At 34.5% G+C, this 26,645-nt stretch overlaps 3 protein-coding genes and 2 long non-coding RNA genes across 6 annotated transcripts in view; 1 reads left to right on the top strand and 4 right to left on the bottom strand.

Annotated features, from left to right (window-relative positions):
* LOC148609290 (sialin-like) overlaps positions 1 to 2,059 on the top strand; it is a 46,784-nt gene extending 44,725 nt beyond the window's left edge. For both annotated transcript variants that reach the window (XM_088596315.1, XM_088596316.1), the window contains one exon: positions 1,693 to 2,059. In XM_088596315.1, the coding sequence (XP_088452441.1) occupies positions 1,693 to 1,914 (222 nt within the window). In that variant the 3' untranslated portion in view covers positions 1,915 to 2,059. The remainder of the gene's footprint in view (positions 1 to 1,692) is intronic.
* Positions 2,060 to 6,096: 4,037 nt separating this feature from the next.
* On the bottom strand, positions 6,097 to 18,350 carry LOC148609289 (uncharacterized; the record flags this gene model as incomplete). The annotated part of the gene is made up of 16 exons (XM_088541282.1): positions 6,097 to 6,190; positions 6,618 to 6,710; positions 6,988 to 7,080; positions 8,282 to 8,383; positions 9,414 to 9,506; positions 9,935 to 10,027; positions 10,304 to 10,396; positions 11,597 to 11,698; positions 12,728 to 12,820; positions 13,249 to 13,341; positions 13,618 to 13,710; positions 14,911 to 15,012; positions 16,042 to 16,134; positions 16,563 to 16,655; positions 16,932 to 17,024; positions 18,226 to 18,350. Coding segments are annotated over 16 exons (1,548 nt in total), but the record flags the coding sequence as incomplete, so codon positions are not given.
* A 1,008-nt stretch (positions 18,351 to 19,358) lies between these two features.
* Positions 19,359 to 20,042, bottom strand: LOC148609288 (uncharacterized). Its single transcript, XR_015914492.1, has 2 exons — positions 19,880 to 20,042; positions 19,359 to 19,451 (listed from the first exon to the last, which is right to left on the bottom strand). It is a non-coding gene; the product is annotated as an uncharacterized LOC148609288 (long non-coding RNA).
* Positions 20,043 to 22,674: 2,632 nt separating this feature from the next.
* On the bottom strand, positions 22,675 to 23,358 carry LOC148609287 (uncharacterized). The gene is made up of 2 exons (XR_015914491.1): positions 23,196 to 23,358; positions 22,675 to 22,767 (listed from the first exon to the last, which is right to left on the bottom strand). It is a non-coding gene; the product is annotated as an uncharacterized LOC148609287 (long non-coding RNA).
* Positions 23,359 to 23,545: 187 nt separating this feature from the next.
* LOC148609286 (uncharacterized) lies at positions 23,546 to 26,202 on the bottom strand. Its single transcript, XM_088541281.1, has 4 exons — positions 26,084 to 26,202; positions 25,563 to 25,655; positions 24,860 to 24,961; positions 23,546 to 23,658 (listed from the first exon to the last, which is right to left on the bottom strand). The coding sequence occupies exons 1-4, from the start codon at positions 26,157 to 26,159 to the stop codon at positions 23,546 to 23,548; spliced, it is 384 nt and encodes a 127-aa protein (XP_088397407.1). The 5' UTR covers positions 26,160 to 26,202.
* Positions 26,203 to 26,645: the final 443 nt, after the last annotated feature.

The following is a 26,645-nucleotide window of genomic DNA, read 5'->3' as shown; positions in this document are numbered from 1 at the left end:
ATATCGTGCTTGTTATCTTTGATAGTCATGCTCTATTTAATCTTGCCAAATATTTCTAAAGGTGTTTTCCTACCGTACGGAATTACATTGACTGCACGTTTCTGAATTTCTAGATTTTAGATTTTGACACATTTAACTTCTCAAATGTTTTTTTTTCCGTCCATTACGTTGATAGGCGTCCCTGAATCAATGAGAAAATCGAAAACTTTACCTTTAATAGAACAGAACGACAGCATTGTCTTTTCCATTCAATGTGGATATTTCTAATTCTTCGTCCTCAATCGCATGAACCGATTTTTTGTTGATTTTTCTTTTGCACATTTCTGCAAAATATACGTCTTTCCCGCATTTACGACATGTAATATTTCGAGATATTCTGCAGTCTCTTCCGTAATGTCCCGTATTTCCACATCTGTAACATTGAGCGGTGGCGCGTGACAACTGTTCACGTTGTTTTCCGCATAAGATTTCGGAGCACCTTGAGGTTTGAATTGCCTTGGCTTTTGTCTGACTTGGTTTATGCTGGATTCGTTTCTTGATCTTCTATACAAGGCTCGGGGTTGTTGGTATTTTCCATCTTAGGGAGTGTGTTACAGCTAATTCAAATGTCCTATCATGTCTCTGAACTTTTTCTAACCTTAGATCTTGCGCTGCTAATAGCTTCCCCTTAATTCGGTTGATTTACACCTATTAACAATTTGGTCTCGCATTATATTTTCACGTTGGTCTTGCTTAAAGTCTCAAGCAATACAGAGTTTTGAAATTCTCACAATAAAATCATCTATTGTTTCTCTGTATTGTTGCTCAGCTTACCTGCACATATGTCTCTCAAATTGTATATGTTTCTTTGGTTCAATTAATTGTTTATCGTCGTAACAGCTCATCATACTTAGTTCCTGGATCGGTAAATGTTTCGAAAATGTCTTGTTCTTCATGTCCAGATATATGGAGTAGCATAGCTCTTTTCTGTTCATCTTTAGGCACTCCGGTTGCTTTAACGTAACACTCGAACCGTTTTAAATATTGTTTCCAGGATTTTGCAAGATTTGTTTCACCAATAACTTTGAACGGTTCTGGTGCACGCAAGTCCAAATGTACAGCCATTGTTTTTTTTATGTGAAATCAGAATTTAATACTATCACTATACTCGACGTCACATACAACACATTTTCGAATTGAAGCTTTACTTTTTTAAACCGTCGAGACTTACCGCTATAGTTGTCTCTCTTTTATTTAATATGAAGATAGTTCACTAGGTTCTATCGGAATTTATCATCTTCGTCTATTTGTATTTATAGAGAAAATCACCATCCTTGTCGCCAATGTGGTATTGTATTGTATTGGTGTTATTTCATGACCTGGGAACTATACGCATTATTTTGGTTATCACATCCAAATTACTAAAGATACATCATACGGACATAAATGCACATGAAGCATGCATGACAAACTCTGCCCACCTCTCACACTGTTGGCTTATGTTAATACATTACACCAAAGACTTAGTGCTAGAAGGTATTTCGAAAGTGTGGTAAAAGACGAAAAGTCTGGACAAAACAATGCACTATAAATTAACAGGAAACTTCCAATACGTTTTTTTTTCAATAACTTAAGCGATAATTCGTTCTTTCAGTAAAAATCGTTTACAGTAACCAAGCCCTTATATCTAAGATTCGAAGCACTATATTTTAGGGAACATCAGAAGAATGGAGAAGTGTATTTTACGTCAGCACAGGCTTTTATGTGTTAGGAGCAGTTATCTTTGCAATATTTGGTAGTGGAGAATTACAGCCTTGGGGTGGAGATAAAGCTATAGAGATAGAAATAACTTCCAATTTTGTCACAGACAAAACGGACAAAAATCAGGATGTCCCTTTGCCGCTCCTTTCGACAGATTCATCAGAGGAATATTGATGTTTTTTTTTCGTAGAGTTTAAACCTGACATTAACTTTCTTCAAAATGACACAATACATCAAATTGCAGCAGGGTTGGGCCTGATTACTTTCAAATGTTATCGATTACATCATGATTACGTAAAGTTAAAAACTTAATCGATTACATCATGGCTTCTCATTTTTGGTCTTGGTCCCTGGATTCCATTCTTTTGATTTCCACTAGAATCCTGGTTTCCTTGACAACCCTTTCTCATTATTTCAAATAAAATAGATTACATATAATTACTTTTACCAAAGTAATCAATATAACATCATGATTACATATGATTACTTCAGATATTTCCACACATGAATAAAAGAAATTTACTACCTTGGCATAATGTAATGCCATACTAAGCAAAAAAGCCCCGTGCAGGTCCGGGTGTCAAAAGAATAGGCCTGCAGCAGCGCTAAGCTTGTCGTAAAAGGCGACTAAATAGTGCTCAGAAACCTAGCCGGGGGTTAGGCGCTCTGCCCACAGAGCAACTGGGATGTGTGCCCCAGGTGGTGGAATGGGGTACCCCTGGCATGTTACATGCTGGGGTTGTCAGGCAATAATACGGAAAACTTGACCGCAAACCATAGTGGTGCACCGTGTTGGGAAAGATGCCACGTTTCTCGCACGTTAAAGAACCCTGCTGTGATATTCGATAGGAGTAGGAACCTTTGCGCTCCGCCACAGGAGGCTAAATTGCCCGACCTTACCCATCCCCCCTTTTTCTAGTGACAATCAAAATTTGTTGACCCTGTTGTCCTTGTGACCCATCCTTTTTTATCATTTCATGTTCATTTTATCATCCATTTCATGTTCATTGTCTGAATATTGCTGAAATATTGCTGCTCGGACGTTAAACCCCAACAAACAAACAAACAAACATACTAAGCAAAATAATTTATATCATTTTAAAGCAGAAAAGTAATCCATGTAATATTACATAATTTCAAAGCTGTGATAAACACGACTTTTGAAAATTGTCGATGGACAATATTTTAAATAAATCGAAATTTACAAAGACATACCATTTACCAGGTATTTTAGGATAAATGGGAAAAAGCTTGTTTTCCTGAAGCAACATCAAAATAATTATGAAAGCTTTAAGTATGTAACTCATTACCATTATTCCTTCACACACACTGGATCAAGCCACAATAAAATAATTTACAGATAAGACAAAATGCTGTATATTCAACACAGTGGGTTATATCAACATCATGCAATAGAGGATTTTGCAAATAAACTGTTACTAAAAGTTATTCAAAACTTTTCAACTGTATATTCTTAATTTTTTTGGTAAACAAGTAGCAGAAAGCAAGACAAAAGGAAAAAATTGAAGTGGTACACCACTATTTAATGAAATATAAAATGGTCAGTCTCGATCTTCAGTTACTAAACACAATTAAAAGGTAAATATTGATAAATGATTTAAACAAAGGAAATACTAAAAGGATAATCAATTGGTTATCGTGAATAACCGAACTATGATTTAACGAGTGTGCGAACATGTTCCGTGCACGAGTAAATCTTTTTTTTCATGCCTTGGAAACTGAAACAGGAGGTACCATACCTAAAAAGGCTATGATTAATTCAACAGGTGGTAATTTGAACCATTCAGATAATTATGGGCCAAAAATGGTCCATGTCAGCCCAGGTCAAAATATGGTTTATATATTTGCCTCCAAACCTCCTTTTACGCTCGTCATATTGTACTATCGTGTGTCAAATATTTAATTTGATCACGGGTGTTTGGGTTAAACTATGACTTTAAGTATTACTCTAATGAAATTAGAGAAGTAAAAAATTTTGGTCTTATCATGTGTAAAAATAAAGGATGGCACAGTGACTTTATTATAGGTTAACCACTCACCTGTGGAAATTATTTCACATACCTTGCAACCCTTATTTACACATGGGTTGATCTAGAATTTTCCTGGAGCAATACATATTGTCTTGTACTATCCTGTTTGGAACATTCACTGTCTGTTGATCATGAAGATTCGGGATTACTTGTAGCTAACGTATCACATCAACAAAATTCAGGCCATAGTTATAATACTTTTAATTTTACGGAAAACAAACTACTGTAGCTTATTTTTTTTAAATACCAACCTTAACAATTATGTAACAATAATAGTAATTATTTTCATCTTGACAATTTGAAAAACAACTTTCTATATTATAATTCACATAATTTCAGATTCTGTAATGCAGTCATAAACCCATTTTTTTCTGCATGAAAAAACAGTTAATTCACTTATTTAACTTTTGAAACACTTCCTATGTGCCTACCTAACAAACAAAAATGCAATATTTCTCATACATTGCATCTACTCTAACTTTATTTTTAAGAATACTGCAGATAAAGTCAGCCTGATATCTTGATCTACACTTAGAAATCGATAAAAAAGGAAAACTATTGTCCAAACTGTATGACAAACGTGTTGACCTTTCCTTCCGTATTGTCAACTTTCCTTTCATCTGTGGCAATATCCCTTCAGCACCAGCGTATGGAATTTTCATATCATAATGCCAGAGCTTGCCGTAACTTTTTGTACCGTGATAGACTTGTATTTTATGGTTATGTTGCTACATGATTGAAGTCATCACTACAGATGTTTTATGGTCGTCATCATTAGCTCGTGAATTCTAACGGTGTATCTGTCTGCTCTGTGAGAACCGATTTGTTCAACGTGTCATAGTTTTCCCTTCCACGTTTGCCTTCCTCGGGCTATACTTTATGAGCAAATCGGCTAGTTTTTATAGAAAAGCAGAGGACGTTAACCCTACCGACCAACCTGGTCCTTGCTCCAGTTTTTATTGGAGTTCGAGTTGCTCGATTGTTTTAATGCATATCCAGTCTTACGAAAAAAAGCCGAAATCTAATCGCCGATAAATATCAAAAATATTAATCAAACCCAGAAGCCAATCAAGAGTAAAAGCGCAATCTAGATCTGCAATCCGACAAAGTAAAGAGAAGAAATATCCAACTTATGCAGAAGTTGTTAAAAAGATCACTTTAAGAGGAAAACTTCCAACTCAAGAGAATACATTGCAAAGGCAGCCTCGTCATGGACGTCACGAAACCTTTGGATTATTCACAAGTATCGGAAATAGAAGACCAAAAGGTCGACCGAGGACTCAAATCACTAGGTCTGACAGCAATACAGGTTATAATAGCAATCATTTTAAGCCGGTCGCCAATTTTTCAAAACGCGGAAAAGACGACAGATACAGAGAACCCAGACAAATACGAAAACCAGAAAATAACAAATTTATCGCAGAAACCGTTATCAAGTGCAGAAACTATTCTCTTATCACGTTGTATGAAATTCGAAACACCAATTCGAATTCAACCTGATCTTGTTAAAGACGTATCCAATATAATTCGGTTTGTTTACCGTATTAAAACAGTTGTTTTTATGTGTTTATTAATTACAGGCGTGATCGACATTTTAGAAATTACAAACCTTACAAAATGGCAGTAAAGTATATAGTTTATACCCCAGGTTTCGACAAATACTGTGACAATTATTTTTTATTTTTTTATTATCATTATTACCCAAAAACACACACGGCATACATTGAAGTTTGCTGGTTTGTTTCTCTGCAAAATAAAAATAGGTTGTTATAGCTATCTTTAGGCAATCTTAATAATAAACTCATTTTGGTTAATGTGGAGAGGAAATATAGTAATCACCGTGAATAAACTTCTTAACTGGATGGTTAATAGACAAAAGCAAATTAATAAGAGACCAAATCTGAAAACTTGTTTATCCAATTTTGTTCCTATAAACAAAAGTGATGCAATTACTTGGTTGCTATAATATATAACTAAGAATATTATAAGTGTGAATAAACTGCTAAATGAAACATGTAAAAAAATAAAGCTGATTCTATACATTTTAATTGGTTGCAGAAAAGAAAATTGTTAAAGTTTATACCTGAGTGCGGTTTCATGAAGCAATTTCAAAATTAAGATTTTCCTCAAATCCTTCCTCAACTTAAATTTCGACCAATCAGATCACTTGAAACTGAAGATTTGAGAAAAACAGGAAATTTTCAAGTTGAGAATTTTTTTATGAAACTAAGACAAGAAGTGGTAACACCACAAAAATAAAGCAAGTTACAATGTTTAATCTACAACATTGTAAGTTATTGACTCACTAATGATGGCAATGGCATTGTCCAGCATGGTCACAGTGTCCGGTAGTTCCGTCATCACATGTACAGGTCTGGCCGTTGCTGCATGTCTGACGTCTAGAAAGATAAAATAACAAGAATAGGTATGGTGTATATGTCAAAGAGACAAAAACCCCACCGGAATGAAAATGTCAGCCTAAGGCCACTCATAGGTCTTCAATAAACGACGAGGAAATCCTCAAACCATAGGGCAGGCTGCATGAAGCTGACCCCCTAAACATCATTATGAAGAGGAACAGAGAAAGCGCTGCAACTATGAAAGAGATGTCATACTTTCACTTCAACTAAAATGCCATAGACTAAATAAAGAAAGCTTAATAAGTAAATAAACATAGACGTAATCAAGCAAATTTGGAAATAGCCTAGGAGGACAATAATATTGATAATGACCTTGAAAGTATCCAATGTATGCCCTGTAAGTAATTTTTACTGTTTTCCAAAGAGAAAAGGAACAGTTTTTGCATTTATTGGTACTTATTCATACTTATGATGACAGTGGCATTGTCCAGCGTGGTCACAGTGTCCTGTTGTTCCGTCATCACAGGTACAGGTCTGGCCATTGCTGCATGTTTGGCGTCTTGAAAGAAAACAAAACAAAATTGAATTATAAGAGAACAAATGCGACTATGAAAGAGAAATCATACCCTCACTACAACTACATATCAACTCAGCAACTGATTAAATAAAGAGAACCTTACAAGTAAATAACGAATCAAGCAAATTTGGAAATTGACTAGGAAGACAACAATATTGATAATGACCTTGAAAGTATCCAATGTATGTGCTCTCATAAATTTTCACTGTTTTCTTAATAAAAAAAAACAGATTTTGTATTTATTGGTACTTATTCATACTTATGATGACAGTGGCATTGTCCAGCGTGGTCACAGTGTCCTGTTGTTCCGTCATCACAGGTACAGGTCTGGCCATTGCTGCATGTTTGGCGTCTTGAAAGAAAACAAAACAAAACTGAATTATATGAGAACAAATGCGACTATGAAAGAGAAATCATACCCTCACTACAACTACATATCAACTCAGCAACTGATTAAATAAAGAGAATCTTACAAGTAAATAACGAATCAAGCAAATTTGGAAATTGACTAGGAAGACAACAATATTGATAATGACCTTGAAAGTATCCAATGTATTTGCTCTCATAAATTTTCACTCTTTTCTTAATAGAAAGAAACAGATTTTGTATTTATTGGTGATATCAAAATGATGTTGAAGCTTATCAGTATCATTTGATTACACAAACCCTATGACCAATTAAACAGTCAAGACAATTATAATTTCTACTGTGAATGTATTCTAACGGTTAGCATTTTGTGATATCGCTGTCAAGCTTTATACATACTTCATATTATTACAAAAAGGGAAATATGGTGATTTGTAAAGGAAATTGAGAAATGATCAAAAATATTGAAAGTTTATCAGGTGTGGAAAATAGTTTTGGTTTATGAGGAAGAAAGACATGCTTTCTAATTTTTGCCCCGAACTTAGATGTATGTATTTTTAAAGGAAATTTCAGTTTTACTATTGAAGCACTATAATAATTACATTCACTATATTTTTATAACTTTCAAACACCAAACATTAATGAATAAGTGTTGTTTAACTAGTATGTCCTCTGCATTTATGATCAAATAGAAAAAATTGCAATTAGTATTCTCTTGTGTGTTTTTGAACTTTAAAGTCTCATACACAGGGGCCAACCAATCCAGACATTTTTAAAGGGAGGGGGGTTGGATCCAGAATTAATGAAAGATTCAGGCTATTATGTGCTAATTTTTGCCTGAATTTTCCCACAAAGGGGCCAGGTTTCCGGGATTGGGACTATACCAAGGATCCACCGCTGAAACTTGTACGAAGAGGAAAATTAGTTGTGTTCAGATAATTCAATGAAACTAAAATTTAACAATGTTCAAGTGTTAAGAATGATACAATCTGGTATGCGTCACAGGCAGAATTATAATTAACTTGACAGTTTATCTGGTCATACAGCTTCTGAAAACATATGATACCGATAAGCCCCAACACCATTTTGATGCTAGGTTTTGGGTTTAGTTGTAAGACTGAATTATGGTATAGTCATCGTTAGGAGAAGTACCTTCTAATCATATTGTTGGGCCTTCTTCTACTTACTTATGGTGGCAATGACATACTCCGTTGTGGTCACAATGTCCTGTAGATCCGTCGGTACAATTGCATGTTTTATCTCCGTCGCCACACTCTGTGGTCTGTCGTCTGACAAAAAAATCAAGGCATTTTTAAGTAATAAACATTCAAGTTTTGTTTGTATAAGTATATGCTAATTGATTCCATTAGGAGAGTAAGGCAATATATGAGTGAACATGTTTGTCTCTGATCGATGTCAACATCCAAACCATCAATACAGAAATCAACATTAACGACACTAGGCTCAAACCTTTCATAACAATATTAATATAGTCCTCTTTGACGTCTAGTCTACCATCAAACATCAATTTTCTTTCGAAGACAACCAGTTATAACATTATGATGAAAAGTTGTGATGTCATTTTGAACGATATGTATATTTATATATTCGCGTGCACAGAGTAGGAAGACAAATCATTAATTTTAACGCAAGTTTTCACCCTTTGTTTTCGCTTTACAACAAATAAACAGACATGGGTTTTACTGACTCAACCAATCTATATTACCGAGCTCGTAAACAGCTCAGATTTTTAAACATGGTATGAGACAACTAAATAAAATCAGAAATGTTTCTATTCAAAGAGAAATAATGGTTTCATCGCAAACAAGGAGTGTCCGGTGCAGTGAGAAGAATTAATATATGAAACCCCATACCGGCATTTGTTATATATCACTTAATTCATTCAAGAAACACTGGCTGCACTTAACGAACAATAAGAACTGAGAAAATATTGTGCTTAAAGCAAATAAAGTAATTTTCGCTTATAATTAGCGAAATCATTTTTTTTTTCAGAAAGGGATGCAAAACAATTGGAATATGGTAAGAAATCACCACCTGCATTAGGAGCCCACGAGTATGATGTAATCATTCAATGGCCAATGGCATTATTGTTAGGGCTTACGTTATATTTGACGCGTAAAGTATTTCATTGAAGTAAACATCATTCTAAAATCCTTTAATTAAATGTATTTGATTTACACAGCCAATAAAGAGGTAAAGAAAACATATCCCTTTTAAAATGATAATGGTTAAATAAAGAAAACGAAATTTTTAGTAAGTTCTGTATGAAAGGGGGTCAGTTTTACGATTAATTCATACTTATGATGGCAATGGCATTGTCCAGCATGGTCACAGTGTCCGGTAGTTCCGTCATCACATGTACAGGTCTGGCCGTTGCTGCATGTCTGACGTCTAGAAAGATAAAAATAACAAGAATAGGTATGGTGTATATGTCAAAGAGACAAAAACCCCACCGGAATGAAAATGTCAGCCTAAGGCCACTCATAGGTCTTCAATAAACGACGAGGAAATCCTCAAACCATAGGGCAGGCTGCATGAAGCTGACCCCCTAAACATCATTATGAAGAGGAACAGAGAAAGCGCTGCAACTATGAAAGAGATGTCATACTTTCACTTCAACTAAAATGCCATAGACTAAATAAAGAAAGCTTAATAAGTAAATAAACATAGACGTAATCAAGCAAATTTGGAAATAGCCTAGGAGGACAATAATATTGATAATGACCTTGAAAGTATCCAATGTATGCCCTGTAAGTAATTTTTACTGTTTTCCAAAGAGAAAAGGAACAGTTTTTGCATTTATTGGTACTTATTCATACTTATGATGACAGTGGCATTGTCCAGCGTGGTCACAGTGTCCTGTTGTTCCGTCATCACAGGTACAGGTCTGGCCATTGCTGCATGTTTGGCGTCTTGAAAGAAAACAAAACAAAATTGAATTATAAGAGAACAAATGCGACTATGAAAGAGAAATCATACCCTCACTACAACTACATATCAACTCAGCAACTGATTAAATAAAGAGAACCTTACAAGTAAATAACGAATCAAGCAAATTTGGAAATTGACTAGGAAGACAACAATATTGATAATGACCTTGAAAGTATCCAATGTATGTGCTCTCATAAATTTTCACTGTTTTCTTAATAAAAAAAACAGATTTTGTATTTATTGGTACTTATTCATACTTATGATGACAGTGGCATTGTCCAGCGTGGTCACAGTGTCCTGTTGTTCCGTCATCACAGGTACAGGTCTGGCCATTGCTGCATGTTTGGCGTCTTGAAAGAAAACAAAACAAAACTGAATTATATGAGAACAAATGCGACTATGAAAGAGAAATCATACCCTCACTACAACTACATATCAACTCAGCAACTGATTAAATAAAGAGAATCTTACAAGTAAATAACGAATCAAGCAAATTTGGAAATTGACTAGGAAGACAACAATATTGATAATGACCTTGAAAGTATCCAATGTATTTGCTCTCATAAATTTTCACTGTTTTCTTAATAGAAAGAAACAGATTTTGTATTTATTGGTGATATCAAAATGATGTTGAAGCTTATCAGTATCATTTGATTACACAAACCCTATGACCAATTAAACAGTCAAGACAATTATAATTTCTACTGTGAATGTATTCTAACGGTTAGCATTTTGTGATATCGCTGTCAAGCTTTATACATACTTCATATTATTACAAAAAGGGAAATATGGTGATTTGTAAAGGAAATTGAGAAATGATCAAAAATATTGAAAGTTTATCAGGTGTGGAAAATAGTTTTGGTTTATGAGGAAGAAAGACATGCTTTCTAATTTTTGCCCCGAACTTAGATGTATGTATTTTTAAAGGAAATTTCAGTTTTACTATTGAAGCACTATAATAATTACATTCACTATATTTTTATAACTTTCAAACACCAAACATTAATGAATAAGTGTTGTTTATCTAGTATGTCCTCTGCATTTATGATCAAATAGAAAAAATTGCAATTAGTATTCTCTTGTGTGTTTTTGAACTTTAAAGTCTCATACACAGGGGCCAACCAATCCAGACATTTTTAAAGGGAGGGGGTTGGATCCAGAATTAATGAAAGATTCAGGCTATTATGTGCTAATTTTTGCCTGAATTTTCCCACAAAGGGGCCAGGTTTCCGGGATTGGGACTATACCAAGGATCCACCGCTGAAACTTGTACGAAGAGGAAAATTAATTGTGTTCAGATAATTCAATGAAACTAAAATTTAACAATGTTCAAGTGTTAAGAGTGATACAATCTGGTATGCGTCACAGGCAGAATTATAATTAACTTGACAGTTTATCTGGTCATACAGCTTCTGAAAACATATGATACCGATAAGCCCCAACACCATTTTGATGCTAGGTTTTGGGTTTAGTTGTAAGACTGAATTATGGTATAGTCATCGTTAGGAGAAGTACCTTCTAATCATATTGTTGGGCCTTCTTCTACTTACTTATGGTGGCAATGACATACTCCGTTGTGGTCACAATGTCCTGTAGATCCGTCGGTACAATTGCATGTTTTATCTCCGTCGCCACACTCTGTGGTCTGTCGTCTGACAAAAAAATCAAGGCATTTTTAAGTAATAAACATTCAAGTTTTGTTTGTATAAGTATATGCTAATTGATTCCATTAGGAGAGTAAGGCAATATATGAGTGAACATGTTTGTCTCTGATCGATGTCAACATCCAAACCATCAATACAGAAATCAACATTAACGACACTAGGCTCAAACCTTTCATAACAATATTAATATAGTCCTCTTTGACGTCTAGTCTACCATCAAACATCAATTTTCTTTCGAAGACAACCAGTTATAACATTATGATGAAAAGTTGTGATGTCATTTTGAACGATATGTATATTTACATATTCGCGTGCACAGAGTAGGAAGACAAATCATTAATTTTAACGCAAGTTTTCACCCTTTGTTTTCGCTTTACAACAAATAAACAGACATGGGTTTTACTGACTCAACCAATCTATATTACCGAGCTCGTAAACAGCTCAGATTTTTAAACATGGTATGAGACAACTAAATAAAATCAGAAATGTTTCTATTCAAAGAGAAATAATGGTTTCATCGCAAACAAGGAGTGTCCGGTGCAGTGAGAAGAATTAATATATGAAACCCCATACCGGCATTTGTTATATATCACTTAATTCATTCAAGAAACACTGGCTGCACTTAACGAACAATAAGAACTGAGAAAATATTGTGCTTAAAGCAAATAAAGTAATTTTCGCTTATAATTAGCGAAATCATTTTTTTTTCAGAAAGGGATGCAAAACAATTGGAATATGGTAAGAAATCACCACCTGCATTAGGAGCCCACGAGTATGATGTAATCATTCAATGGCCAATGGCATTATTGTTAGGGCTTACGTTATATTTGACGCGTAAAGTATTTCATTGAAGTAAACATCATTCTAAAATCCTTTAATTAAATGTATTTGATTTACACAGCCAATAAAGAGGTAAAGAAAACATATCCCTTTTAAAATGATAATGGTTAAATAAAGAAAACGAAATTTTTAGTAAGTTCTGTATGAAAGGGGGTCAGTTTTACGATTAATTCATACTTATGATGGCAATGGCATTGTCCAGCATGGTCACAGTGTCCGGTAGTTCCGTCATCACATGTACAGGTCTGGCCGTTGCTGCATGTCTGACGTCTAGAAAGATAAAAATAACAAGAATAGGTATGGTGTATATGTCAAAGAGACAAAAACCCCACCGGAATGAAAATGTCAGCCTAAGGCCACTCATAGGTCTTCAATAAACGACGAGGAAATCCTCAAACCATAGGGCAGGCTGCATGAAGCTGACCCCCTAAACATCATTATGAAGAGGAACAGAGAAAGCGCTGCAACTATGAAAGAGATGTCATACTTTCACTTCAACTAAAATGCCATAGACTAAATAAAGAAAGCTTAATAAGTAAATAAACATAGACGTAATCAAGCAAATTTGGAAATAGCCTAGGAGGACAATAATATTGATAATGACCTTGAAAGTATCCAATGTATGCCCTGTAAGTAATTTTTACTGTTTTCCAAAGAGAAAAGGAACAGTTTTTGCATTTATTGGTACTTATTCATACTTATGATGACAGTGGCATTGTCCAGCGTGGTCACAGTGTCCTGTTGTTCCGTCATCACAGGTACAGGTCTGGCCATTGCTGCATGTTTGGCGTCTTGAAAGAAAACAAAACAAAATTGAATTATAAGAGAACAAATGCGACTATGAAAGAGAAATCATACCCTCACTACAACTACATATCAACTCAGCAACTGATTAAATAAAGAGAACCTTACAAGTAAATAACGAATCAAGCAAATTTGGAAATTGACTAGGAAGACAACAATATTGATAATGACCTTGAAAGTATCCAATGTATGTGCTCTCATAAATTTTCACTGTTTTCTTAATAAAAAAAACAGATTTTGTATTTATTGGTACTTATTCATACTTATGATGACAGTGGCATTGTCCAGCGTGGTCACAGTGTCCTGTTGTTCCGTCATCACAGGTACAGGTCTGGCCATTGCTGCATGTTTGGCGTCTTGAAAGAAAACAAAACAAAACTGAATTATATGAGAACAAATGCGACTATGAAAGAGAAATCATACCCTCACTACAACTACATATCAACTCAGCAACTGATTAAATAAAGAGAATCTTACAAGTAAATAACGAATCAAGCAAATTTGGAAATTGACTAGGAAGACAACAATATTGATAATGACCTTGAAAGTATCCAATGTATTTGCTCTCATAAATTTTCACTGTTTTCTTAATAGAAAGAAACAGATTTTGTATTTATTGGTGATATCAAAATGATGTTGAAGCTTATCAGTATCATTTGATTACACAAACCCTATGACCAATTAAACAGTCAAGACAATTATAATTTCTACTGTGAATGTATTCTAACGGTTAGCATTTTGTGATATCGCTGTCAAGCTTTATACATACTTCATATTATTACAAAAAGGGAAATATGGTGATTTGTAAAGGAAATTGAGAAATGATCAAAAATATTGAAAGTTTATCAGGTGTGGAAAATAGTTTTGGTTTATGAGGAAGAAAGACATGCTTTCTAATTTTTGCCCCGAACTTAGATGTATGTATTTTTAAAGGAAATTTCAGTTTTACTATTGAAGCACTATAATAATTACATTCACTATATTTTTATAACTTTCAAACACCAAACATTAATGAATAAGTGTTGTTTATCTAGTATGTCCTCTGCATTTATGATCAAATAGAAAAAATTGCAATTAGTATTCTCTTGTGTGTTTTTGAACTTTAAAGTCTCATACACAGGGGCCAACCAATCCAGACATTTTTAAAGGGAGGGGGTTGGATCCAGAATTAATGAAAGATTCAGGCTATTATGTGCTAATTTTTGCCTGAATTTTCCCACAAAGGGGCCAGGTTTCCGGGATTGGGACTATACCAAGGATCCACCGCTGAAACTTGTACGAAGAGGAAAATTAATTGTGTTCAGATAATTCAATGAAACTAAAATTTAACAATGTTCAAGTGTTAAGAGTGATACAATCTGGTATGCGTCACAGGCAGAATTATAATTAACTTGACAGTTTATCTGGTCATACAGCTTCTGAAAACATATGATACCGATAAGCCCCAACACCATTTTGATGCTAGGTTTTGGGTTTAGTTGTAAGACTGAATTATGGTATAGTCATCGTTAGGAGAAGTACCTTCTAATCATATTGTTGGGCCTTCTTCTACTTACTTATGGTGGCAATGACATACTCCGTTGTGGTCACAATGTCCTGTAGATCCGTCGGTACAATTGCATGTTTTATCTCCGTCGCCACACTCTGTGGTCTGTCGTCTGACAAAAAAATCAAGGCATTTTTAAGTAATAAACATTCAAGTTTTGTTTGTATAAGTATATGCTAATTGATTCCATTAGGAGAGTAAGGCAATATATGAGTGAACATGTTTGTCTCTGATCGATGTCAACATCCAAACCATCAATACAGAAATCAACATTAACGACACTAGGCTCAAACCTTTCATAACAATATTAATATAGTCCTCTTTGACGTCTAGTCTACCATCAAACATCAATTTTCTTTCGAAGACAACCAGTTATAACATTATGATGAAAAGTTGTGATGTCATTTTGAACGATATGTATATTTACATATTCGCGTGCACAGAGTAGGAAGACAAATCATTAATTTTAACGCAAGTTTTCACCCTTTGTTTTCGCTTTACAACAAATAAACAGACATGGGTTTTACTGACTCAACCAATCTATATTACCGAGCTCGTAAACAGCTCAGATTTTTAAACATGGTATGAGACAACTAAATAAAATCAGAAATGTTTCTATTCAAAGAGAAATAATGGTTTCATCGCAAACAAGGAGTGTCCGGTGCAGTGAGAAGAATTAATATATGAAACCCCATACCGGCATTTGTTATATATCACTTAATTCATTCAAGAAACACTGGCTGCACTTAACGAACAATAAGAACTGAGAAAATATTGTGCTTAAAGCAAATAAAGTAATTTTCGCTTATAATTAGCGAAATCATTTTTTTTTCAGAAAGGGATGCAAAACAATTGGAATATGGTAAGAAATCACCACCTGCATTAGGAGCCCACGAGTATGATGTAATCATTCAATGGCCAATGGCATTATTGTTAGGGCTTACGTTATATTTGACGCGTAAAGTATTTCATTGAAGTAAACATCATTCTAAAATCCTTTAATTAAATGTATTTGATTTACACAGCCAATAAAGAGGTAAAGAAAACATATCCCTTTTAAAATGATAATGGTTAAATAAAGAAAACGAAATTTTTAGTAAGTTCTGTATGAAAGGGGGTCAGTTTTACGATTAATTCATACTTATGATGGCAATGGCATTGTCCAGCATGGTCACAGTGTCCGGTAGTTCCGTCATCACATGTACAGGTCTGGCCGTTGCTGCATGTCTGACGTCTAGAAAGATAAAAATAACAAGAATAGGTATGGTGTATATGTCAAAGAGACAAAAACCCCACCGGAATGAAAATGTCAGCCTAAGGCCACTCATAGGTCTTCAATAAACGACGAGGAAATCCTCAAACCATAGGGCAGGCTGCATGAAGCTGACCCCCTAAACATCATTATGAAGAGGAACAGAGAAAGCGCTGCAACTATGAAAGAGATGTCATACTTTCACTTCAACTAAAATGCCATAGACTAAATAAAGAAAGCTTAATAAGTAAATAAACATAGACGTAATCAAGCAAATTTGGAAATAGCCTAGGAGGACAATAATATTGATAATGACCTTGAAAGTATCCAATGTATGCCCTGTAAGTAATTTTTACTGTTTTCCAAAGAGAAAAGGAACAGTTTTTGCATTTATTGGTACTTATTCATACTTATGATGACAGTGGCATTGTCCAGCGTGGTCACAGTGTCCTGTTGTTCCGTCATCACAGGTACAGGTCTGGCCATTGCTGCATGTTTGGCGTCTTGAAAGAAAACAAAACAAAATTGAATTATAAGAGAACAAATGCGACTATGAAAGAGAAATCATACCCTCACTACAACTACATATCAACTCAGCAACTGATTAAATAAAGAGAACCTTACAAGTAAATAACGAATCAAGCAAATTTGGAAATTGACTAGGAAGACAACAATATTGATAATGACCTTGAAAGTATCCAATGTATGTGCTCTCATAAATTTTCACTGTTTTCTTAATAAAAAAAACAGATTTTGTATTTATTGGTACTTATTCATACTTATGATGACAGTGGCATTGTCCAGCGTGGTCACAGTGTCCTGTTGTTCCGTCATCACAGGTACAGGTCTGGCCATTGCTGCATGTTTGGCGTCTTGAAAGAAAACAAAACAAAACTGAATTATATGAGAACAAATGCGACTATGAAAGAGAAATCATACCCTCACTACAACTACATATCAACTCAGCAACTGATTAAATAAAGAGAATCTTACAAGTAAATAACGAATCAAGCAAATTTGGAAATTGACTAGGAAGACAACAATATTGATAATGACCTTGAAAGTATCCAATGTATTTGCTCTCATAAATTTTCACTGTTTTCTTAATAGAAAGAAACAGATTTTGTATTTATTGGTGATATCAAAATGATGTTGAAGCTTATCAGTATCATTTGATTACACAAACCCTATGACCAATTAAACAGTCAAGACAATTATAATTTCTACTGTGAATGTATTCTAACGGTTAGCATTTTGTGATATCGCTGTCAAGCTTTATACATACTTCATATTATTACAAAAAGGGAAATATGGTGATTTGTAAAGGAAATTGAGAAATGATCAAAAATATTGAAAGTTTATCAGGTGTGGAAAATAGTTTTGGTTTATGAGGAAGAAAGACATGCTTTCTAATTTTTGCCCCGAACTTAGATGTATGTATTTTTAAAGGAAATTTCAGTTTTACTATTGAAGCACTATAATAATTACATTCACTATATTTTTATAACTTTCAAACACCAAACATTAATGAATAAGTGTTGTTTAACTAGTATGTCCTCTGCATTTATGATCAAATAGAAAAAATTGCAATTAGTATTCTCTTGTGTGTTTTTGAACTTTAAAGTCTCATACACAGGGGCCAACCAATCCAGACATTTTTAAAGGGAGGGGGGTTGGATCCAGAATTAATGAAAGATTCAGGCTATTATGTGCTAATTTTTGCCTGAATTTTCCCACAAAGGGGCCAGGTTTCCGGGATTGGGACTATACCAAGGATCCACCGCTGAAACTTGTACGAAGAGGAAAATTAGTTGTGTTCAGATAATTCATTGAAACTAAAATTTAACAATGTTCAAGTGTTAAGAGTGATACAATCTGGTATGCGTCACAGGCAGAATTATAATTAACTTGACAGTTTATCTGGTCATACAGCTTCTGAAAACATATGATACCGATAAGCCCCAACACCATTTTGATGCTAGGTTTTGGGTTTAGTTGTAAGACTGAATTATGGTATAGTCATCGTTAGGAGAAGTACCTTCTAATCATATTGTTGGGCCTTCTTCTACTTACTTATGGTGGCAATGACATACTCCGTTGTGGTCACAATGTCCTGTAGATCCGTCGGTACAATTGCATGTTTTATCTCCGTCGCCACACTCTGTGGTCTGTCGTCTGACAAAAAAATCAAGGCATTTTTAAGTAATAAACATTCAAGTTTTGTTTGTATAAGTATATGCTAATTGATTCCATTAGGAGAGTAAGGCAATATATGAGTGAACATGTTTGTCTCTGATCGATGTCAACATCCAAACCATCAATACAGAAATCAACATTAACGATACTAGGCTCAAACCTTTCATAACAATATTAATATAGTCCTCTTTGACGTCTAGTCTACCATCAAACATCAATTTTCTTTCGAAGACAACCAGTTATAACATTATGATGAAAAGTTGTGATGTCATTTTGAACGATATGTATATTTACATATTCGCGTGCACAGAGTAGGAAGACAAATCATTAATTTTAACGCAAGTTTTCACCCTTTGTTTTCGCTTTACAACAAATAAACAGACATGGGTTTTACTGACTCAACCAATCTATATTACCGAGCTCGTAAACAGCTCAGATTTTTAAACATGGTATGAGACAACTAAATAAAATCAGAAATGTTTCTATTCAAAGAGAAATAATGGTTTCATCGCAAACAAGGAGTGTCCGGTGCAGTGAGAAGAATTAATATATGAAACCCCATACCGGCATTTGTTATATATCACTTAATTCATTCAAGAAACACTGGCTGCACTTAACGAACAATAAGAACTGAGAAAATATTGTGCTTAAAGCAAATAAAGTAATTTTCGCTTATAATTAGCGAAATCATTTTTTTTTTTCAGAAAGGGATGCAAAACAATTGGAATATGGTAAGAAATCACCACCTGCATTAGGAGCCCACGAGTATGATGTAATCATTCAATGGCCAATGGCATTATTGTTAGGGCTTACGTTATATTTGACGCGTAAAGTATTTCATTGAAGTAAACATCATTCTAAAATCCTTTAATTAAATGTATTTGATTTACACAGCCAATAAAGAGGTAAAGAAAACATATCCCTTTTAAAATGATAATGGTTAAATAAAGAAAACGAAATTTTTAGTAAGTTCTGTATGAAAGGGGGTCAGTTTTACGATTAATTCATACTTATGATGGCAATGGCATTGTCCAGCATGGTCACAGTGTCCGGTAGTTCCGTCATCACATGTACAGGTCTGGCCGTTGCTGCATGTCTGACGTCTAGAAAGATAAAAATAACAAGAATAGGTATGGTGTATATGTCAAAGAGACAAAAACCCCACCGGAATGAAAATGTCAGCCTAAGGCCACTCATAGGTCTTCAATAAACGACGAGGAAATCCTCAAACCATAGGGCAGGCTGCATGAAGCTGACCCCCTAAACATCATTATGAAGAGGAACAGAGAAAGCGCTGCAACTATGAAAGAGATGTCATACTTTCACTTCAACTAAAATGCCATAGACTAAATAAAGAAAGCTTAATAAGTAAATAAACATAGACGTAATCAAGCAAATTTGGAAATAGCCTAGGAGGACAATAATATTGATAATGACCTTGAAAGTATCCAATGTATGCCCTGTAAGTAATTTTTACTGTTTTCCAAAGAGAAAAGGAACAGTTTTTGCATTTATTGGTACTTATTCATACTTATGATGACAGTGGCATTGTCCAGCGTGGTCACAGTGTCCTGTTGTTCCGTCATCACAGGTACAGGTCTGGCCATTGCTGCATGTTTGGCGTCTTGAAAGAAAACAAAACAAAATTGAATTATAAGAGAACAAATGCGACTATGAAAGAGAAATCATACCCTCACTACAACTACATATCAACTCAGCAACTGATTAAATAAAGAGAACCTTACAAGTAAATAACGAATCAAGCAAATTTGGAAATTGACTAGGAAGACAACAATATTGATAATGACCTTGAAAGTATCCAATGTATGTGCTCTCATAAATTTTCACTGTTTTCTTAATAAAAAAAACAGATTTTGTATTTATTGGTACTTATTCATACTTATGATGACAGTGGCATTGTCCAGCGTGGTCACAGTGTCCTGTTGTTCCGTCATCACAGGTACAGGTCTGGCCATTGCTGCATGTTTGGCGTCTTGAAAGAAAACAAAACAAAACTGAATTATATGAGAACAAATGCGACTATGAAAGAGAAATCATACCCTCACTACAACTACATATCAACTCAGCAACTGATTAAATAAAGAGAATCTTACAAGTAAATAACGAATCAAGCAAATTTGGAAATTGACTAGGAAGACAACAATATTGATAATGACCTTGAAAGTATCCAATGTATTTGCTCTCATAAATTTTCACTGTTTTCTTAATAGAAAGAAACAGATTTTGTATTTATTGGTGATATCAAAATGATGTTGAAGCTTATCAGTATCATTTGATTACACAAACCCTATGACCAATTAAACAGTCAAGACAATTATAATTTCTACTGTGAATGTATTCTAACGGTTAGCATTTTGTGATATCGCTGTCAAGCTTTATACATACTTCATATTATTACAAAAAGGGAAATATGGTGATTTGTAAAGGAAATTGAGAAATGATCAAAAATATTGAAAGTTTATCAGGTGTGGAAAATAGTTTTGGTTTATGAGGAAGAAAGACATGCTTTCTAATTTTTGCCCCGAACTTAGATGTATGTATTTTTAAAGGAAATTTCAGTTTTACTATTGAAGCACTATAATAATTACATTCACTATATTTTTATAACTTTCAAACACCAAACATTAATGAATAAGTGTTGTTTAACTAGTATGTCCTCTGCATTTATGATCAAATAGAAAAAATTGCAATTAGTATTCTCTTGTGTGTTTTTGAACTTTAAAGTCTCATACACAGGGGCCAACCAATCCAGACATTTTTAAAGGGAGGGGGGTTGGATCCAGAATTAATGAAAGATTCAGGCTATTATGTGCTAATTTTTGCCTGAATTTTCCCACAAAGGGGCCAGGTTTCCGGGATTGGGACTATACCAAGGATCCACCGCTGAAACTTGTACGAAGAGGAAAATTAGTTGTGTTCAGATAATTCATTGAAACTAAAATTTAACAATGTTCAAGTGTTAAGAGTGATACAATCTGGTATGCGTCACAGGCAGAATTATAATTAACTTGACAGTTTATCTGGTCATACAGCTTCTGAAAACATATGATACCGATAAGCCCCAACACCATTTTGATGCTAGGTTTTGGGTTTAGTTGTAAGACTGAATTATGGTATAGTCATCGTTAGGAGAAGTACCTTCTAATCATATTGTTGGGCCTTCTTCTACTTACTTATGGTGGCAATGACATACTCCGTTGTGGTCACAATGTCCTGTAGATCCGTCGGTACAATTGCATGTTTTATCTCCGTCGCCACACTCTGTGGTCTGTCGTCTGACAAAAAAATCAAGGCATTTTTAAGTAATAAACATTCAAGTTTTGTTTGTATAAGTATATGCTAATTGATTCCATTAGGAGAGTAAGGCAATATATGAGTGAACATGTTTGTCTCTGATCGATGTCAACATCCAAACCATCAATACAGAAATCAACATTAACGACACTAGGCTCAAACCTTTCATAACAATATTAATATAGTCCTCTTTGACGTCTAGTCTACCATCAAACATCAATTTTCTTTCGAAGACAACCAGTTATAACATTATGATGAAAAGTTGTGATGTCATTTTGAACGATATGTATATTTACATATTCGCGTGCACAGAGTAGGAAGACAAATCATTAATTTTAACGCAAGTTTTCACCCTTTGTTTTCCCTTTACAACAAATAAACAGACATGGGTTTTACTGACTCAACCAATCTATATTACCGAGCTCGTACACAGCTCAGATTTTTAAACATGGTATGAGACAACTAAATAAAATCAGAAATGTTTCTATTCAAAGAGAAATAATGGTTTCATCGCAAACAAGGAGTGTCCGGTGCAGTGAGAAGAATTAATATATGAAACCCCATACCGGCATTTGTTATATATCACTTAATTCATTCAAGAAACACTGGCTGCACTTAACGAACAATAAGAACTGAGAAAATATTGTGCTTAAAGCAAATAAAGTAATTTTCGCTTATAATTAGCGAAATCATTTTTTTTTTCAGAAAGGGATGCAAAACAATTGGAATATGGTAAGAAATCACCACCTGCATTAGGAGCCCACGAGTATGATGTAATCATTCAATGGCCAATGGCATTATTGTTAGGGCTTACGTTATATTTGACGCGTAAAGTATTTCATTGAAGTAAACATCATTCTAAAATCCTTTAATTAAATGTATTTGATTTACACAGCCAATAAAGAGGTAAAGAAAACATATCCCTTTTAAAATGATAATGGTTAAATAAAGAAAACGAAATTTTTAGTAAGTTCTGTATGAAAGGGGGTCAGTTTTACGATTAATTCATACTTATGATGGCAATGGCATTGTCCAGCATGGTCACAGTGTCCGGTAGTTCCGTCATCACATGTACAGGTCTGGCCGTTGCTGCATGTCTGACGTCTAGAAAGATAAAAATAACAAGAATAGGTATGGTGTATATGTCAAAGAGACAAAAACCCCACCGGAATGAAAATGTCAGCCTAAGGCCACTCATAGGTCTTCAATAAACGACGAGGAAATCCTCAAACCATAGGGCAGGCTGCATGAAGCTGACCCCCTAAACATCATTATGAAGAGGAACAGAGAAAGCGCTGCAACTATGAAAGAGATGTCATACTTTCACTTCAACTAAAATGCCATAGACTAAATAAAGAAAGCTTAATAAGTAAATAAACATAGACGTAATCAAGCAAATTTGGAAATAGCCTAGGAGGACAATAATATTGATAATGACCTTGAAAGTATCCAATGTATGCCCTGTAAGTAATTTTTACTGTTTTCCAAAGAGAAAAGGAACAGTTTTTGCATTTATTGGTACTTATTCATACTTATGATGACAGTGGCATTGTCCAGCGTGGTCACAGTGTCCTGTTGTTCCGTCATCACAGGTACAGGTCTGGCCATTGCTGCATGTTTGGCGTCTTGAAAGAAAACAAAACAAAATTGAATTATAAGAGAACAAATGCGACTATGAAAGAGAAATCATACCCTCACTACAACTACATATCAACTCAGCAACTGATTAAATAAAGAGAACCTTACAAGTAAATAACGAATCAAGCAAATTTGGAAATTGACTAGGAAGACAACAATATTGATAATGACCTTGAAAGTATCCAATGTATGTGCTCTCATAAATTTTCACTGTTTTCTTAATAAAAAAAAACAGATTTTGTATTTATTGGTACTTATTCATACTTATGATGACAGTGGCATTGTCCAGCGTGGTCACAGTGTCCTGTTGTTCCGTCATCACAGGTACAGGTCTGGCCATTGCTGCATGTTTGGCGTCTTGAAAGAAAACAAAACAAAACTGAATTATATGAGAACAAATGCGACTATGAAAGAGAAATCATACCCTCACTACAACTACATATCAACTCAGCAACTGATTAAATAAAGAGAATCTTACAAGTAAATAACGAATCAAGCAAATTTGGAAATTGACTAGGAAGACAACAATATTGATAATGACCTTGAAAGTATCCAATGTATTTGCTCTCATAAATTTTCACTGTTTTCTTAATAGAAAGAAACAGATTTTGTATTTATTGGTGATATCAAAATGATGTTGAAGCTTATCAGTATCATTTGATTACACAAACCCTATGACCAATTAAACAGTCAAGACAATTATAATTTCTACTGTGAATGTATTCTAACGGTTAGCATTTTGTGATATCGCTGTCAAGCTTTATACATACTTCATATTATTACAAAAAGGGAAATATGGTGATTTGTAAAGGAAATTGAGAAATGATCAAAAATATTGAAAGTTTATCAGGTGTGGAAAATAGTTTTGGTTTATGAGGAAGAAAGACATGCTTTCTAATTTTTGCCCCGAACTTAGATGTATGTATTTTTAAAGGAAATTTCAGTTTTACTATTGAAGCACTATAATAATTACATTCACTATATTTTTATAACTTTCAAACACCAAACATTAATGAATAAGTGTTGTTTAACTAGTATGTCCTCTGCATTTATGATCAAATAGAAAAAATTGCAATTAGTATTCTCTTGTGTGTTTTTGAACTTTAAAGTCTCATACACAGGGGCCAACCAATCCAGACATTTTTAAAGGGAGGGGGGTTGGATCCAGAATTAATGAAAGATTCAGGCTATTATGTGCTAATTTTTGCCTGAATTTTCCCACAAAGGGGCCAGGTTTCCGGGATTGGGACTATACCAAGGATCCACCGCTGAAACTTGTACGAAGAGGAAAATTAGTTGTGTTCAGATAATTCAATGAAACTAAAATTTAACAATGTTCAAGTGTTAAGAATGATACAATCTGGTATGCGTCACAGGCAGAATTATAATTAACTTGACAGTTTATCTGGTCATACAGCTTCTGAAAACATATGATACCGATAAGCCCCAACACCATTTTGATGCTAGGTTTTGGGTTTAGTTGTAAGACTGAATTATGGTATAGTCATCGTTAGGAGAAGTACCTTCTAATCATATTGTTGGGCCTTCTTCTACTTACTTATGGTGGCAATGACATACTCCGTTGTGGTCACAATGTCCTGTAGATCCGTCGGTACAATTGCATGTTTTATCTCCGTCGCCACACTCTGTGGTCTGTCGTCTGACAAAAAAATCAAGGCATTTTTAAGTAATAAACATTCAAGTTTTGTTTGTATAAGTATATGCTAATTGATTCCATTAGGAGAGTAAGGCAATATATGAGTGAACATGTTTGTCTCTGATCGATGTCAACATCCAAACCATCAATACAGAAATCAACATTAACGACACTAGGCTCAAACCTTTCATAACAATATTAATATAGTCCTCTTTGACGTCTAGTCTACCATCAAACATCAATTTTCTATAAATAAAGTAATTTTCGCTTATAATTAGCGACATCATTTTTTTTTCAGAAAGGGATGCAAAACAATTGGAATATGGTAAGAAATCACCACCTGCATTAGGAGCCCACGAGTATGATGTAATCATTCAATGGCCAATGGCATTATTGTTAGGGCTTACGTTATATTTGACGCGTAAAGTATTTCATTGAAGTAAACATCATTCTAAAATCCTTTAATTAAATGTATTTGATTTACACAGCCAATAAAGAGGTAAAGAAAACATATCCCTTTTAAAATGATAATGGTTAAATAAAGAAAACGAAATTTTTAGTAAGTTCTGTATGAAAGGGGGTCAGTTTTACGATTAATTCATACTTATGATGGCAATGGCATTGTCCAGCATGGTCACAGTGTCCGGTAGTTCCGTCATCACATGTACAGGTCTGGCCGTTGCTGCATGTCTGACGTCTAGAAAGATAAAAATAACAAGAATAGGTATGGTGTATATGTCAAAGAGACAAAAACCCCACCGGAATGAAAATGTCAGCCTAAGGCCACTCATAGGTCTTCAATAAACGACGAGGAAATCCTCAAACCATAGGGCAGGCTGCATGAAGCTGACCCCCTAAACATCATTATGAAGAGGAACAGAGAAAGTGCTGCAACTATGAAAGAGATGTCATACTTTCACTTCAACTAAAATGCCATAGACTAAATAAAGAAAGCTTAATAAGTAAATAAACATAGACGTAATCAAGCAAATTTGGAAATAGCCTAGGAGGACAATAATATTGATAATGACCTTGAAAGTATCCAATGTATGCCCTGTAAGTAATTTTTACTGTTTTCCAAAGAGAAAAGGAACAGTTTTTGCATTTATTGGTACTTATTCATACTTATGATGACAGTGGCATTGTCCAGCGTGGTCACAGTGTCCTGTTGTTCCGTCATCACAGGTACAGGTCTGGCCATTGCTGCATGTTTGGCGTCTTGAAAGAAAACAAAACAAAATTGAATTATAAGAGAACAAATGCGACTATGAAAGAGAAATCATACCCTCACTACAACTACATATCAACTCAGCAACTGATTAAATAAAGAGAACCTTAAAAGTAAATAACGAATCAAGCAAATTTGGAAATTGACTAGGAAGACAACAATATTGATAATGACCTTGAAAGTATCCAATGTATGTGCTCTCATAAATTTTCACTGTTTTCTTAATAAAAAAAACAGATTTTGTATTTATTGGTACTTATTCATACTTATGATGACAGTGGCATTGTCCAGCGTGGTCACAGTGTCCTGTTGTTCCGTCATCACAGGTACAGGTCTGGCCATTGCTGCATGTTTGGCGTCTTGAAAGAAAACAAAACAAAACTGAATTATATGAGAACAAATGCGACTATGAAAGAGAAATCATACCCTCACTACAACTACATATCAACTCAGCAACTG

Source organism: Perna viridis, chromosome 8, assembly GCF_037379345.1.
Source record: "Perna viridis isolate PV_CMFRI_1.1 ecotype Kerala chromosome 8, ASM3737934v1, whole genome shotgun sequence".
Lineage (NCBI taxonomy): Eukaryota > Metazoa > Mollusca > Bivalvia > Mytilida > Mytilidae > Perna > Perna viridis.
This window is presented reverse-complemented; position numbering and strand designations above follow the sequence as displayed.